The 16084-nt window shown below is 47.5% G+C and overlaps 1 protein-coding gene across 4 annotated transcripts in view; it reads right to left on the bottom strand.

The window, feature by feature from the left end:
- The window catches only part of DOCK6 (dedicator of cytokinesis 6), a 99611-nt gene that overhangs the window by 12033 nt on the left and 71494 nt on the right, over positions 1–16084 (bottom strand). For 3 of the 4 annotated variants that reach the window (XM_080988022.1, XM_080988024.1, XM_080988025.1), the window contains 8 exons: positions 15909–16043; positions 14621–14773; positions 12334–12492; positions 10821–10921; positions 9141–9333; positions 8638–8781; positions 6696–6827; positions 5206–5220 (listed from right to left, as the gene is read on the bottom strand). In XM_080988022.1, the coding sequence (XP_080844148.1) occupies positions 5206–5220; positions 6696–6827; positions 8638–8781; positions 9141–9333; positions 10821–10921; positions 12334–12492; positions 14621–14773; positions 15909–16043 (1032 nt within the window). The remainder of the gene's footprint in view (positions 1–5205; positions 5221–6695; positions 6828–8637; positions 8782–9140; positions 9334–10820; positions 10922–12333; positions 12493–14620; positions 14774–15908; positions 16044–16084) is intronic. The other variant, XM_080988023.1, reaches the window with a different exon arrangement.

Genomic DNA, 16084 nt, shown 5'->3' with positions numbered 1-16084 from the left:
TCTCCTGAAAATCCATCAGAGTCCTTTAAGAACAGGCCCGTCTTACCCATAGAGGTTAGTGGGGCGGGGTGCCAGGGCACCAAGTTCTGGGGGGCGCCAGGCGAGAGTCCGGGGAACACCGAACAAGCGCGCTAAGTGAGCGAGGGTGCATGCACCGCTCCCGCCGAGTGTCGGCTCAGGTTTTTCCCTTTTAGCCTGCAGGCACCAAATTCTGCGGGGCGCCAGAAGGCTAAAAGGGGAAAAAACCGAGCCGACGCTCGGCGGGAGTGGCACACATGCCCTCGCTCGCTCAGCGCAGGCCAGCTTGCTCAGTGTGCTGCCTACCGTGGCACGAAGTGGCCAGTTGAGCAGGGAGGCACCGCATCCAGCCTACGCCTCTGACCTGCCAGAGGAGCCACCCTCCAGCCACTGCCCGCCTCCTCCAGCCCTAAAAAAAGGTTGACAATTCTGGGAAAGGGGGGGGGGCGCTGGAGGGATCTTTGCACCACAACGCCGGATATGTTTAAGACAACCCTGTTTAAGAAGCACTTGGTGACTGAGCTGGAGCTGTTTAAATCACTTCTATTTTAATGTTTCTGAGATATTCTATTACCTACCTCGAGCTTTCAGGCAGTGGCTGGAGGACACCAATAAGTGGTGTCTTGGGGCCTCCTCCAAGGCAGGTGGCTGGCTTAGGGACCCACAGACACTCTCATGCCTCCTCTCCCACATCCAAATACCAGCACCTTTCACTCCTGGACTCTTCTCCATGCATAGCACTTTCTCTCTCTCTCCCTGGAAAGTGCAGGGAGATCTGGGTTTGGAAGGCTTTGGCAGCCTATGAAGATCTTATGCAGACTTGTCTGCTAAATTGCATGGTGTGCACATGGGAAACTGCATTAATGATGCACAGTATGCAACAGAACCCCACATAACTAGAACTAGACCCAGCTGCTGTGCCGCGAGGCTGCCTTAAGGCCACTTCCTGGCCCCTCTGCCACAGCCTAAATTGAGGCTGTTCCTGATCCCCTGATTCCTTGCCAAGCAAAGGCAGCAGTGGGCTTTAGAATGGTGTCTTCCATTTTCAGAACCACTTCGGATATTATAGAGTGTGATGTAAATGTTCCATATTAAGAGTGTGTCTGCTCTACACAGTGGTCATATAGAATAGCTTCACTGGGGTCCAAAATGAAAGCAAAGACGACTTGCACGGTAGTTAAGGATGGACTAGCTTTCTCCACTATTCGTGCATCTCAATGTCACCACGTGATAACATGCATTTTCAGAGCACAGGTAGGATAAAGTTACTTCAAAACCAGTGCTTGGGGGGAAAGAGAAAGCTTGGGTAGATTTCCCCGTGATCTGTATGCGCTAGAAAAGGAAGCTGTACTAGTCTCAGAGGTAAGCTGCGTCAGCTAATGTCTATGCCAAGTATCCAGGCCTCAGTGCAGGCAAGATTTTAATCCAGTGGTTCGAAAAGCAAGTAGAGCAGAGGGACCAAGAGGTAGGTAGACAATTCAACCAAAAGGGCAGAGATATAGCCAGGTGGCATCTGCCAGTTGTAAGTTACCCAGACTGAGAGAATGAAACAAAATTCGAAGCAAGGAGTGGCTTGGGATTAGCTCTCCAGAATGGCCCCGATCCCTAAAGACCTGGAAGATTCTGGTATGTGGAGTTAGCATCCCCATATGGACCACCTCCAATTCTCTTATCTGTCCCATGACAGTAAGAAACAAAGTATTTATCTACTCGGCTCTTATTCCGAGTCCCCACAACACCCAACAATGCAGTGTTTTTGTGATACTAAGAGGCTTAAAACGAGTGATGCTTCCCTTGTGGTCTATCTTTTCAGTGGAAAATCAGTTCTGGGACAGGTAAAAGCTAACAAATACCAAACAGGTTAAGAACGTTAGGAACCTCTATTCCTAAAATCCTTTGGATCCGCTGTAGAGGTGCAGGCTACGATGTCAACACAGCACTTCACTGCCAAAAACCACATTCCTTCCATTCTTTCACTCTGTGCATGTTTGTTTTGAGTGGGGTGTGTGGGTGCATACATCTGAACACACACAAAACTCAGGATTGGGGTGCTGCTCTTAGTAAAAAGACACGCTGGTGTACAAGTGTAATCTTTAAACCAGATGAAAGTTCTGCTTTGAGTATTTTAGTAGGCGAAGATAAGATTGCTGAATGAAAAATACTGAACCGGGAAGAGGCCTGCCTACTCAGGGAAGATAATGCTTTGGGACATTTTAATTTATATTAAAAAAGCCAAGAAAGGGATGTGGATAAAGAGTACCCGCCCCCATACTACACTGGAACAATCCAAGCTGAATACTGGGAAGATTCAGGAGAGACAAAAGCAAGCACTTCCTCACACAGTATGTACTGTAGTTAAATCATGACATTCACTCCCACAAAATGGGGAGTTGGCCACCAACGTACGAGGGCTTCAAAAGGGGATCTGACATATTCACAGGGAACAAGGCTATCAATGTCACTAGTCACAATGGCTATATATTATCTCTAGCATCGGAAGCTAGTATCTAGTCTCTTAATGACGGTCATTATGCCCTGCATGGGGGCCTTCTTGAGAGTGGCCCCAGCAGGCTTCCCTGTTCAGAACAGCTTTTAAGCACCTTGTTATTACCCAACTTTGGGAGGGCTGAACTGAATGTGATTTGAGCCATTTTGTACTTTGAAGTCATACTTTGATGTCTCCTTACTACATATATGTTTACTGCCTTGGCTCTGGTAAAGAGAAGTGCACATTGTAAGTCTGGGTGTAAATTTTCAAACAAGCAAACAACTTTATTATTTACACTGCATTTTCTCAACCTGCTTAAATGGATGGCACCTGGTGCTGGATCATTTATTAACTTTGCTTGACAAAGGACTGCAAAAGTAGAAGTCACAACGACCCTAACCTGTTACCTTAACAAAACCCGGTTATCCACTTGTGGATCTCATTATAGAGAAATACTTCTGAGCATACACTTCCAGACCCCCAAATCATATGGGATGCAGGGGGCAGGCCTCCGGGCAGAAGTCACCACCCCCAAGCAGCTGTTTTGAGAAATGGGGATGGGGAGAAGAGAATGGAAACGGCAGGGCAAGAAGAGTATGGCCAGGACAGCTCCTTCTCTCCACCCAACAACTGAAAGCAGTGAGTGAGCAGCAGGCACAGAGCTCTCCAGTTGCACACTGTGCAAGGACCCACCAGCTGACAGAGGTGTCACAGAGACGCCGCAGGAAGGGCCTCAGCAAAGCAGCAGGAAGAGGAGCATGGACAGCACCAGCTGCAGGATATATGGAAGGGGACAAAGGCCAGGGGCACAAATCTGCAGGGTGAGCTGGACCAATGGGACGTGATGCTGGCTACCTGCCTGCCTCAGTCAGGTGTGTGTGGCTCCGGCGGTGGCTGGGAGACCCCAAAAGGAAGGAATGCCACTCCCAACTATGATCTAAGGCAGCGGTTCTCAACCTGAGGGTCCCCAGATGTTGTTGGACTACAACTCCCATCATCCCTGAGCAATGGTCTTGCTAGCTAGGGGTGATGGGAGTTGTAGTTCAACAACATCAGGGGACCCACAGGTGGAGAAAGGCTGATCTAAGGCATTTATAGAGCTGTTTTTAGACCTCACAGAGCAGTTTAGATAAAAATTTTATTTTTTAAATGATAACTAATAAACATTATTTCATAAAACAGAGAAGGCAAACCACTGCTTGTTGTTGTTGTTTATAAAAAGTTGCTTCTGCTTCTTTCCCTCTCCTCCCTGGGCAAGAGGGAACATAGGAAGCTGCTTTATACTGAGTCAGACCACTGGCTCATCTAGCTCAGAAATGTCTGCACTGACCAGCAGGCAGGAGTCTCTCCCATCCATACCTGGAGATTCTGGGGATTAAACTTGCCACTTCTTGCTTGCAAGCCAGACACTCTATCACAGAGCTATCGTTCTGCATAAGCTCCTGGTGTGGCAACAGGAGAAGGAAGGGGCCACCAGTGGCAGCTGGAGGGCAGTTAATAATAAATAACAGGCAAGGGCAAAACACGCTGCCCTCTGCAAACCTGTGTCGTGGTGTGTTTCCTCTCCACTGGAAGACTGCCAGGATAGTGGGAGGACAAAGAAGCTTGGCAGCACAAGCTTTTTCAAAGGGGCTGAACCTCCACAGGAGGCACACACTTTTTTTTTGCTTGCTTTAGGTACTCTGAAGCACAGAAGCAGTTTAGGCTGTTCAATCTGAATCGCAAGATTCCTAGTTTCAAAGGATGGGCTTCTCTTGAATGGGGAGTTTGGCCACCTGTGCGTCTTGCTGAGAATCTGTAGTACAGGAAGCTGCCACTCAATAGACACACTCCAAAAGGACAAGAAAGCACCCTATACCAACAGCAGTCTTGGCACAAGGCTTGTGAAAATATGAATGGAGTTCCATCACTTTAGTTATGGAACAAACTGACCGGTCCTAGCCTACACCAAACGTATGAACTGGAGGGGGCCCAGAAAAGACAGAGAGGGCCTTTGGGGTCTCTGCAGACAGGGTCAAGTCCATTCTCTTGGGCCTTCCAGTAGGATTCTGCCACACAGTGGTGCTCCTTTCCCAGACGCTAGGCCTTCATCTGCAATCTTCCTTACACCAAAACAGCTATGTCTCATACAGTGAAAAAGTCAGACTGTTTTGCTGCTGCAAGATACAGCCTCCACACGTCCAGCAGGCCTTTTGTCAGTAGCCAACTAACATTTACAGGGAACATTATTCGTAAGAGTACTGTAGCGTGCAGGATAATGGCATGGATTTGGAACTATGATCCCGGGTGGGACTATGAAACTGCACTGTTTCTGTCTATTTTCCCTGAGGATTGCTGCCATTTTGAGGCACGCATAAAAATTTGCCTTGCTCAGCCTGCACAAGGAAAGTTCAGGGTCTCCCACTCGGGTGTCATTATCATTGATTAAATTTCCATATTCCCTTTCATCCAAAGATCACAGAGCAGCTCACAATATAGAAACACAAAAATACGTACCGTAACAACAAACAGAAACAATAACCACCACCCCCTGACAAACACACACACACACAGTTTAGAAGTTGCACTAACAGCACCAACAATGCCAGCTAGAGGAGGAGTTTGGCCGTAAGTGCACAGAGGAGGGTGGAGATTACGGAAGCAACATGCACACTCACACAAACACTGACACAGAAAATGTAAGACATGATGCAGCCTACCTCCCAGCCAGAGGCCTGATTGACAGGACGGAGAGGACAGGAAGGGAACAGAGAAAACAGGAAGAAGAAGGTGGTTATTTATTTGTTTTCAAAACTCAGCACCCGTCTTGTCACAAGCCGATCACAGGCTAGGCCCAGGCATAACCCTGAATGGCCACAGGCCGATCTGAACATAACAATTCCTGTTCTTGTGAGGCGTCCCAACCACTGCCAATTTCTTGAAGAAGCAAGCAGGAGATGGCACCATAATCCCAGCTCATTTCTGGGATTCTGCCATCATCTGCAAGACCCAGCTGCAAAGACTAGCACACTGCCAACCTGAGACCTTGAACACAACTTTGACCTTGGCCCAGGAGGGCAGGGAGGGATGTTTTGGTTTAAAATGCCATCTGCAATCAGTATAGATCCATCAGCTCCCAATAGCTCTTTTCATCTTTCTCCAGGGTTGACACTGTCAGCATTTGACAGAATACCCAAGTGAACCCTGTAAGAATCTAGAGCTCCCTGTTTAGCTCTGATTAAAAGAACAGAGAGCCATAAGTTCTGGCTTGGCAGCATCCTCACTAGGCTCTAATCCTGTATGGAGCAAATCCTAGAATTCTGGACTCCTGGCTGCTCTATACCGAACCTATACTGGCACATTCCCCTCTCTATGTTTCAACAGAGGGGTTTTTTGGGGGGCAGGCTATGGGTTCCAGTTCAGCAAATAGGGGTGCTGATGCTTTCCTCCTACTGTCACAAGGCCCTAGAGGACTTTATAGACTCCCATTGCAACTCTCTGTCTCAAAGCAGGACTGTCCATTCAACTGAGTGCATAAATAGCACCTCCACTATGAACATTGCCCACAGCATCTTGATTTACAGTATGCCAAAACTCAGAACTCCTAAGCCACAGTCCACAGACCCAAAGATTCCCCTGCATAAAGGTTTTTGGGCTCTGACATTCAGACCGTTCAGATTTCAGTCTCCAATCCGCCAGATTCATGTCACGTTTTCTTATTTTGACATGCGTAACGAAATGGAACGTGAGAAGGACTTAAGCAACCATGGAGGAAGGGGAGCTTATGCTGGCTCTCTTGCTTCAGCCATCGCCCTAACAAGGCATTGCAAAAAAGGTCTAGAGACCAGGAGCGGGGAATCTCAGACCTCAGGGCTGAATGTGACCCTCCAGGTTTTGATATCGGGCCCTCAGAACTCTTCCTAGGCCACGCCCCCTCTCCCCAGGCCACACCCCTCACTGGCTTTTGCTTCATACCCCAAGTGCTTTTGCCTGGCTGGAATATGTCATTGAACCCTTATAATGCCTCTTGATAGTCTGGATGGCAGAGACCGGTGGGTGCATTATGTATAGAAACTAGCCCACTGTACAAAGGTAAGATCTACATTTACTGCCTCCGACTGCCTGCGGCCCCTGGAAGAGAATGTGGCCCCTAGGGGGGAGAGAATGGGGCCGTTGGTTTGAAAACGTTTGTCCAAGAAGCTGTACTCACTTGGCTGGTTATCTTGCTGAAGGCATCCTGCAGCTTGCCATGCAGCACTGCCAACTTCTTGAAGTCGCGGTTGGCTTCATGGATGGGGATGAGGATCTTGTAGACCTCGTTGACAGCCTCATAAAGCCCACCCTGAAGGGAGCGAGAAGGAATTCAGAAAGTCACTTCGGTCCTCAGGGAAGACCTAACATGGGGCAGCAGGGGGTAAGGCAGCTGGGCCACGAACAGCTAGAACCTCACAGAGCCCCCAGTCAAGATGGAGGCCTGTTTGGAAATATGCAAGCAGGGCTTGCCTGCAAAAGGTTTTAACTTTCATTGGAAGGCAATTAAGTCTCTCCTAAGGGATGAAACTTTACTAAGTCTGCAATTATTATTATTATTATTAAATGAATTTATATACTGCCCTATACCCGGAGGTCTCAGGGCTGGTCAGAGAACAAACTCGAGATATAAAACTCCCTTCTACGATTGGATTGAAGATTTATACAAACTCGCAACATATGAACAACTTGCATATAAACGCAGACTTGCCATGGACAAATTCAATGATATTTGGAATTCATTCTTACAAATACTGTAATAGGTTGAGATCTGGTGAAGTACAATAACAACCTTGTAAAATATACAGTTTTGGTCCCGGTCCCCCCCCCCTTTACTTTCCCTTCTACACGGGTTCTGTTTCTCTTTTTCTTTTTCTCTCTTTTATTTATGTCTCACCATGTTTAGTGCACATATAATTATACACTTTTTGAACTTTCAATAAAGTTGTTTTTTAAAAAGATAAAACCACAAAATACATAATAAAAATGAAAACAACCCAATAGCCCCCCCCCCAAAAAAAACACATTTTTAAAAGGCATAGGATGTCAATCAGATCAACCAAAGGTCTGGTTAAAAAGGAACATTTTGCCCAGCGCCGAAAGGTGTATAATGAAGGAGCCAGGAGAACTTCCCTGGGGAGAGCATTCCACAGATGGGGAGCCACTGCAGAGAAGGCCTGTTCTCGTGTTGCCACCCTCTGGACCTCTCGAGGAGGAGGCACACAAAGGAGGGCCTCAGAAGATGATCTCAGGGTCCGAGTAGGGTCAAATGGAAAGAGGCGGTCCTTGAGGTATTGCGGTCCTGAGCAGTTTTGGTCCAATGGGGCAGGGGGAAGCAGCTAATTGTTACTTGTGGGTTACAACCAGGTTCCTACTTCTGCTTCTGGAAACGAACTGTATGAATTCACACTACTTCACACAACTGTTTATTTACAATCACCACCTACTGCAGCTTCATGCGCCAGGAGGTGGCTTTTGTGTGTGTGTTGTTTTAAAGGCAGTGTGGGAGGGGGAGAGAGGTCTGCGGTCTTCCACGTACTTTAATTTTCACAAAAACAGAGGGACTGAAATACCTGCAGGGAAACACAATTGGCCCCTTGCCTAAATGTATTACTGAGAAGTGCAAAAAGCAACACCCCTGAAATCAGAGTGCTCCTTCCCTGAGGAAAGGCACCCCAGATAAGCAGTGGTGCATTTAATGCTCTGCAAACTGAGCATCTGGAAACAATCAAAGTGAAGGAATGCAGCCAATGTGGGGAGAAAAGACTGCTGAAGCTTACAGAAAAACAGACAATAGCAGAGATAGAAGAAAACAGGTGGGAAAAATTTACAAGAATTGGCTGCTATGGGAAGGGCAGAAAACACAGCCTCTCCGCAACCATTCAAGTCCCACTCACCCACCCACCCACAATCCACACCATTCAGGTTTCTAAGCCATTTGCAGTTTTAAAAGGAAGCAGAAATTTGTGCACAAAAAGCTGTGTTCTATGGCGCTGGTGCCCAATCTCCAGGAGTCTAGACACCTGGGATTCAGCCACCTACTGCAGCAAGAGAAGGCAGCTGCCACCCTCAAGCACAGGGAATGCTCTCGTACACTGAAAGTAGAAAGTTCAAGTTCTCACCATAGTAAAGGAGGAAGCCGCCTGCTCGAGCAACCCAACCAACCCTTGCTCGGTGAAGTACTTTCCAGAGCAGATGCCCTCTTCATCAGGGGACAGGACATCATCCGAGACAGCAGATTCTTCCAGCACGTTGGAAGAGATGTTCTTGGAAAAGGACAGATGTTATTGTTGGGGCGGGGGGCACACAGATCTTCTCACTCTTCCCTCCCAAACAGCCTGTCAGTTGAACAAGGCAAGAACTCTAGGTCTCCAGGGCCTTAGGGAAGCAGAGGCCTTGCTAGGGGCAGGGAACATCTGGGCATCACCCCAAGTTTTGGTTTGGGAGAAGGAGAAATGGGAGGTAGACCCTCTGTTCATTTATCTCTCCTGCAGGAAAGTAGGACTGGGGCTACAGGTAAGTACTGAAGCTAAGAAAGAACAGAGAAGAGCTGGTCAATGCCTTGATGTAGCAGATCAACCCTTCTTTTTTTGAAATGATGCCTTGGCCTTGGCCTTCTTCTTACCTGGAAAGTGACACAGCCCACAGGTAGGTAGCGGCAGTCCTCCAGCATACTCAGGTACTCGGCTACCAGGGCAGCGGAGTGTACCAGACACTGAGCGGCCTCTGCATGGTTCCCACGCTCAGAGTGCTTCGCTGCCATGTTCTGCAGCCAGGTCAGCCTCAGATCCGGTGATGTCTGGTACCCCTTGGCTATCCTGAGAGGCAGGTAATGAATGTTCAGGGACGGAAGTCCTGAGTTCCATGGCCGCCTTTGCTACTGACTCCATTTAAAGTGACTTGCTTTAGGTGAATGGAGTTCAGTGGAGGTGCAGGTCAATTCTGTGTCCATGGCAGCTGTCTACAAGCTCCATCTGGTATGCCGGCTAAGACCCTACCTACCCACAGACTGTTTCGCCAGAGTGGTCCATGCTCTGGTTATCTCCTGCTTAGACTACTGCAATGTGCTCTACGTGGGGCTACCTTTGAAGGTGACCCAGAAACTACAACTGATCCAGAATGCGGCAGATAGACTGGTGACTGGGAGTGGCTGCCAGGACCATGTAACACCTGTCTTGAAAGACCTACATTGGCTTCTAGTACGTTTCCAAGCACAATTCAAAGTGTTGGTGCTGACCTTCAAAGCCCTAAATGGCCTCAGCCCAGTATACCTGAAGGAGCGTCTCCACCCCCATCGTTCAGCCCAGACACTGAGGTCCAGCTCTGAGGGCCTTCTGGCAGTTCCCTCCCTGCAAAAAGTGAGGTTATAGGGAACCAGGCAGAGGGCTTTCTTGGTAGTGATGCCTGCCCTGTGGAACACCCTCCCATCAGATGTCAAGGAAATAAACAACTATCTGACTTTTAGAAGACATCTGAAGGCAGCCCAGTTTAGGGAAGTTTTTAATGTTTGATGTTTTATCGTGTTTTTAATATTCTGTTGGGAGCTGCCCAGAGTGGCTGGGGAAACCCAGCCAGATGGGCGGGGTATAAATAAATTGTTGTTGTTGTTGGACATGAGTGAGTGATGCACGAACAGTGGCTGTGTTTGTGTCATGGACATATACCGGAATGCATCTCAATACATTTACATCAACACAAGGAGCAACAGACATTCCCCACCTCCATGATGTGGTCCCATTTGTGTCAGTGCTTTCTGCCTGGGTTGATTAAGCCTACAAGCTTACACACATCCACCAAGAGAGGAACGCCTGCAAGGCTCTCCCCAACCCCACAGTAATGTTACCACTTAGTGTGACTTTTTCCTTTAATATTCTCTGGAAGGTGTGCACTCCCCAGACCACCCTTTTCCAGCCCCAGAGTGCTTGGCCCCCTTATATGAAGAAGGTTATATCCCGGACAGCATAGCTATCTCTTTGGCTGTAGGGCCAGCTCACCCACTTCCATTACATGCTGAGTGGGAGCAAAAGGAGGAGCTCTCACCATATGCAACAGATGAGGCAGGTGTAAAAGCAGGGAGAGATCTCATGCTGCAACAGGCTTGCCAACAGCCAATGAGTCTGTGGATGATCTGAGATACAAATCTTCTTTGTCTTAGGTGCAAACACAGTGATGTTGGCTCCTGCATTTTGACACCCTCCTTTTGGGAAACTGAGATGAAGAAAGCAAGCCTTGCTGGCCTCTGAGCCTTCCTGGCCTCTGAGCCTTCCTGCTGCTTCCGTACCCAGAGCGCTGGCTACTGTCTCACCTGTACATCAGGTCTATCAGCATCTCTGGGTCCTCCTGATGTTCCTTCATCTTTACTGTGTCTGTCAAGATCATGTGCAGGTTGAAGACGAGGTCTTGAACCTGGTCAGGGAAAAGAGGAAGCATCTTCTAAGTCACAAGCATGGAGAGCAGGAACAGGAACACACAATTGCCTCCATCAAGAGTGGGGATGCCGCAAGCACTCAGGTAAAGGCACTTGCGAAAGAGGACATCCCTGATGCAATACTTGCCGACAGGATTGAGATGGGCATAGCCCTGTTCACTTATGGGCTGTGTTCACCTTGATCCTGGTACCCCCCCCCCCAATCTGCCCACTTTTCAGGAGGAGAAAGAACAGCAAAACTAGGTCAATAATTAATCTCTTGCATTTTCATCACATTTGGTAGACACTGGCTTAGCTGTATCTAAGACAGAAGTAATCATTTCCAAATTTAGATACTCTAACCCAGGCATAGGAAAAACTCGGCCCTCCAGATGTTTTGGGACTACAATTCCCATCATCCCTGACTACCGGTCCTGTTAGCTAGGGATGGTGGGAGTTGTAGTCCCAAAACATCTGGCGGGCCGAGTTTGCCTATGCCTGCTCTAACCATTTCCCAGGGTATATAACCATTTTAAGCAATTTTCTTTCAGGTTCCTACCAGAGGCAGATTTAGGGGAGCGTGACTAGTTTGGTGCCACCAGGGACACAACTATGGTTTACAATGGAACACGAGAGAGAGGGGTGCTGGATTCTGGTGTCACAGAGGGTGCTGCTGAAATTTGAGACCCCAAGATCCACCACTGTTTCTACTGAATACTGTAATTCTGGTTCAAGAATATCGAAATTTTCTGATACAGGTGATCATTTTTTTTCTCATTTAGGCTTACACTTTATATTTCTATAGGATTCTACAATATGACGATACAATATGTATATTTTTTGTATTTTGGAAACATTTTTATTTCCTTGGAAAATTTATGTTTCAAATTTAGTGAACAGTCTTTTAGTACAGTATCACATTTCAGTTTTTTAAATAAATATGTTTATTTAAAAATAATAGCAAAACGTTTGCTTTAGTTTGATCATACGTTGTTATCTGGTAAATAAAGCCTTGTAATATTTTTAAATAAATCCAATATATCTATCCAGTGCTTTTTTTTCTGGAGGTATGCAGGGATACGCATACCCCTAAACATTTTGTGAATCTTTGTACTTTTGTCCATTTACTCTATTTATTTCCCCAGATTTGAACTAAAGAATGGTGATTTTCTTGAGTCAAAACGAGAGTGCCCCTAAAAAAGTTTTAAGAAAAAAAGCACTGTATCTATCTCACATGTATTCTTGAGAAATTGGAAAAATTGCCTACAAATCCCAGTGAAGATTAAATTGTTCATAATTAATTGCAGAAGCTGTAGAAGAGACTGCCAGAGTCAGAAGGTATCAGCTCAAGCCACAACCCAACTTCCAGAGGCCCCTAGTCTGATGTTTATGGGTCTGCCATCCAATGTACCTGCTCAGCAAATGTGGTTTCTCGCAGCTCCGGGTCTTCCTCGGCATAGGTCAGGATGGTCTTCAATGAGCGCCGCAAGTGCTCCTCATTGAAGTTCTGTGACGTCCCCACAAGCGAGGAAAGTGACATGGTGACTTGCATCTTCACTCGGGCAAAGTTCTGTGCAAGAGAGACGCGGCAGGAGTCAGCAAGGCAGGGCAAGCCAGAAACATTATTCAAATCCTGAGCCAAATAAAAGCAGAGGTGATGCTTGGAATGGATTCTGCAGAACACAGTTCTAGAATGGACGGATTTAAATTAAAAATCACCTAGAAAAACGGCTAGTTCAGAACACTTTAAAATTTAAGTTTCCCACTGGTATTATTTCCTTTAAAATGTGAATAGTAATTGCTTGGCCAACTGTTAAAACTAAAGAGAAAGTTAAAATTAAAGAGAAGGTTTACACTATTTAGGAGAGCGTGCTTCTTTTCAGCATTGCTGCTCCTTGTTTCATTTCCACTCCTCTTTCCTATACACATGCCTTTCTCTAAGACCCCAACCCCAGGAATACAAGTTAGGTAACAATCCAAAACTGTTGCTTTTGGCAACTCATGGCAAACACTTTGAAGAAGCTGCCAGGGATGGTCATGCACATAAGGCTCTGAGAGAAGCAGGTGTCTGGAAGCTTCTCAGAGGGGATCCTCTCCCATTTCCCATAGCAGCAACTGAAGGATATCAGCAGGGGCATCCAGGCTGGTAAAAATGTATTATTTTTATTTACATAACGCCATCAGTGTACAAGGGATGCGGGTGGCGCTGTGGGTTAAACCACAGAGCCTAGGGCTTGCCGATCAGAAGGTCGGCAGTTTGAATCCCCGCAACGGGGTGAGCTCCCGTTGCTCAGTCCCTGCTCCTGCCAACCTAGCAGTTCAAAAGCACATCAAAGTGCAATTAGATAAATAGGTACCGCTCTCACGGGAAGGTAAACGGCGTTTCCATGCGCTGCTCTGGTTCGCCAGAAGCGGCTTTGTCATGCTGGCCACATGACCCGGAAGCTGTACGCTGGCTCCCTCGGCCAATAAAGTGAGATGAGCGCCGCAACCCCAGAGTCAGTCACGACTGGACCCTAATGGTCAGGGGTCCCTTTACCTTTACATCAGTGTACGCTGCATTTTACAGAGTAATCGAATCACGAGACGGGCCCCTGGCCCCAAGAAGCTTAACAATTTAAATTTTGACAAAGGTGGGGGAAGAGAACAGAGGCAGGGAAAGAGTTTGTGCAACGTGGCAATGCTGCAGGGATCAATGAACTGATTGAACCTACCCAGACCCTGAGATCATCTTCTGAGGCCCTCCTTCATGTGCCTTCTCCTCAAGAGGTCCGGAGGGTGGCAACACAAGAACGGGGCCTTCTCTGCAGTGGCTCCCCGTCTGTGGAATGCTCTCCCCAGTGAAGTTCGCCTGCTGCCTTCATTATACACCTTTAGGCGCCAGGCAAAAACGTTTCTTTTTAACCAGGCCATTGGTTGATCTGATTGACATCCTATGCCCTTTTAAAATGCGGCTTTCTTTTTTTGGGGGGGGTGTTATTGGGTTGTTGTTTTTATTTTGATTATATATATTGTGGGTTTTATGTTGATCTTTTCTGTGAACTGCCCTGAGACCTCCAAGTATAGGGCGGTGTATAAATTCATTCATTCATTCATTCATTCAATCAATCATTCAATCAACAACAACAACTGCTTGGACTCTGGTGATGGCTCAGGCCTGCTCCCAGGAAGCACCTGTCAGGGGACTGCCATCGGAACAGGGGAGGGAGGCAGGGGGATACAGAGGGCCTCCGATGCTTCTGAGGAGCAGCTCCTCCTCCAGCGGTGGGGAAAGCCACACCTCCAGTGGAGCAGAGAGGGAAGGGGGTAGCCAAGCGAGGAGAGGGCTCGAAGATGCTGCTGAGAGCCCAAGGGCCTCACCTAACCTGGCTGGCCAGGAGGCAGACACGCCACTTCCGTCGCCTAGCCTGCACAGAGGGGTGAAACGAAATGAGGGGAGGTGGAGATTTGGGGTGTCTAAGTTCTTATGTTGGGGGAGAAGCCGGAAGAGGCCACTCCCGGATTCTGCAAGTGACTAAAACGGACATGAACTTGTTGGTTCTGCACTGTAAATAGTTTGTACCAATAAAACCTGTAAAAGACAGGTCGGAGTCTTGCCTGGTTACTCACGAGCAACCACCCCCTGCATCTGACAGCACCCTTGCAGCAGAAGAGACAGAGGGCAGCTCTAGCACCTCCTTACTCCAATGAGCACTTACGTTGCCAATCTCGAAGTTCTGTCGCATGAGAAGGTAGAGCGAGGTGCTTGCATGGGTGCGGATGATGCCCACCTTGCTACTGCAATGGCGGAGAAGGCGCAGACACAGGTCAGCACACAGTTCTGTGTCCTCCTCGAAAAGCATTTCGGGAAACTGCAAGCAAGAGACTGGAGTTATTTTATCTAACAATGATAATACTGGCCTTCCTATGGACTGCAAGGAAGGCAATGGATAATAGATGCATAAAACCCAACAGATTGATAATCTTACAAGCAAGGTATTAACACACTCAAGAGCGGTAAGATTTAATATTAAAAGCCTCTGTGAATCAGGTTTTCACCCAACCCTTGGAAGTGTCTGTCAGGCCCTTTTACAGAGGTTGTTCCAGATCTGCAGTATCATAATTAAGTAGACTCAAATAATAATGGGCTGGCTTTGGTCTCTATCTTTCAAGGCTGAAATAAAGCATTTATTCAATAATCCACCTTGGCATGGAAACAGCTTATTTCTGGAAAAGCAAGGAAGAGTTTACTTTGGGAAAGTGGGGTGATAGAATATGGCAACTGCTGGCTGCTGACATTACCCTTTGGCAATGCTGGCTCACGAGGGGTGAAATAGAATGGGATGCCTTTTCAGATGACCGGGGGCCATTTGTCTCATAAATCAACTCCAGTCCCAGGGAATCCAGGCCCCTGCTCCCACAGGTGGAATTTTTGAAGAATACATTGGCTTGGTTAACGAGTACAGGAGGCGTGAAACAGGTCTTACATCTGGACATCATGTTTTGAAAGATATTTTTGAAACACGCATTGTGAAGTTGGAGGATTCCCAGACATGGCGTATACGCTCTGTAGGACTGAGGTTGGTATTCATATTCTGGTGTGTGTGTGTGTGTGTGTGTGTGTGTGTGTGTGTGTGTTCTCTCTCTCTCTCTCTCTCTCTCTCTCTCTCACACACACACACACACACACTCTTAAGTAAGCAGACTCTGCTGTGGACAATCTCAGAAAAACCCTGGAGAGAAAAAGCCCCTTCAGTAGAGTTAAAGGTTGGAGAACATGAGTGGTGACAGACAGAAGCTAACAACCTGAGGGGTAGATAAGTCCTTCTTGTTCCTGAAGTAGCCAGGCTCCACTTACAACCAGAGCTGGTGAGCTTGGATGCAGACAAGTCAATAGTCTCCCTGCACTGTCTTCTTAGGAGCAGAGCAAGATGCTTTGCAAAATCAGCTGGAAATTCAACCGCAACATTCACTTCCGCCGAGTTTTCCCAACCAAGCAGCACTCACCTTGCTGACTAGCGCCCTCTGGGTAGCAAAGCAGTGTTGCAGGAAGGCAGCACTGGGAGTGCAGCCCATTGTGTGCAGAAGCACCCTCAGCACCCCGCCAAGGACACTCTCCTTGGCTTCCGATAAGATCACAGTCTGTGGAGAGGAGACCGGGGAGGAGAGGGAGGTAGAGAAAG

The sequence above is a fragment of the Podarcis pityusensis genome, assembly GCF_964106645.2.
Source record: "Podarcis pityusensis genome assembly, chromosome: 17".
Lineage (NCBI taxonomy): Eukaryota > Metazoa > Chordata > Lepidosauria > Squamata > Lacertidae > Podarcis > Podarcis pityusensis.
Note: the sequence above shows the minus strand (reverse complement) of the source record. Positions and strands in the feature narration are given on the sequence as shown.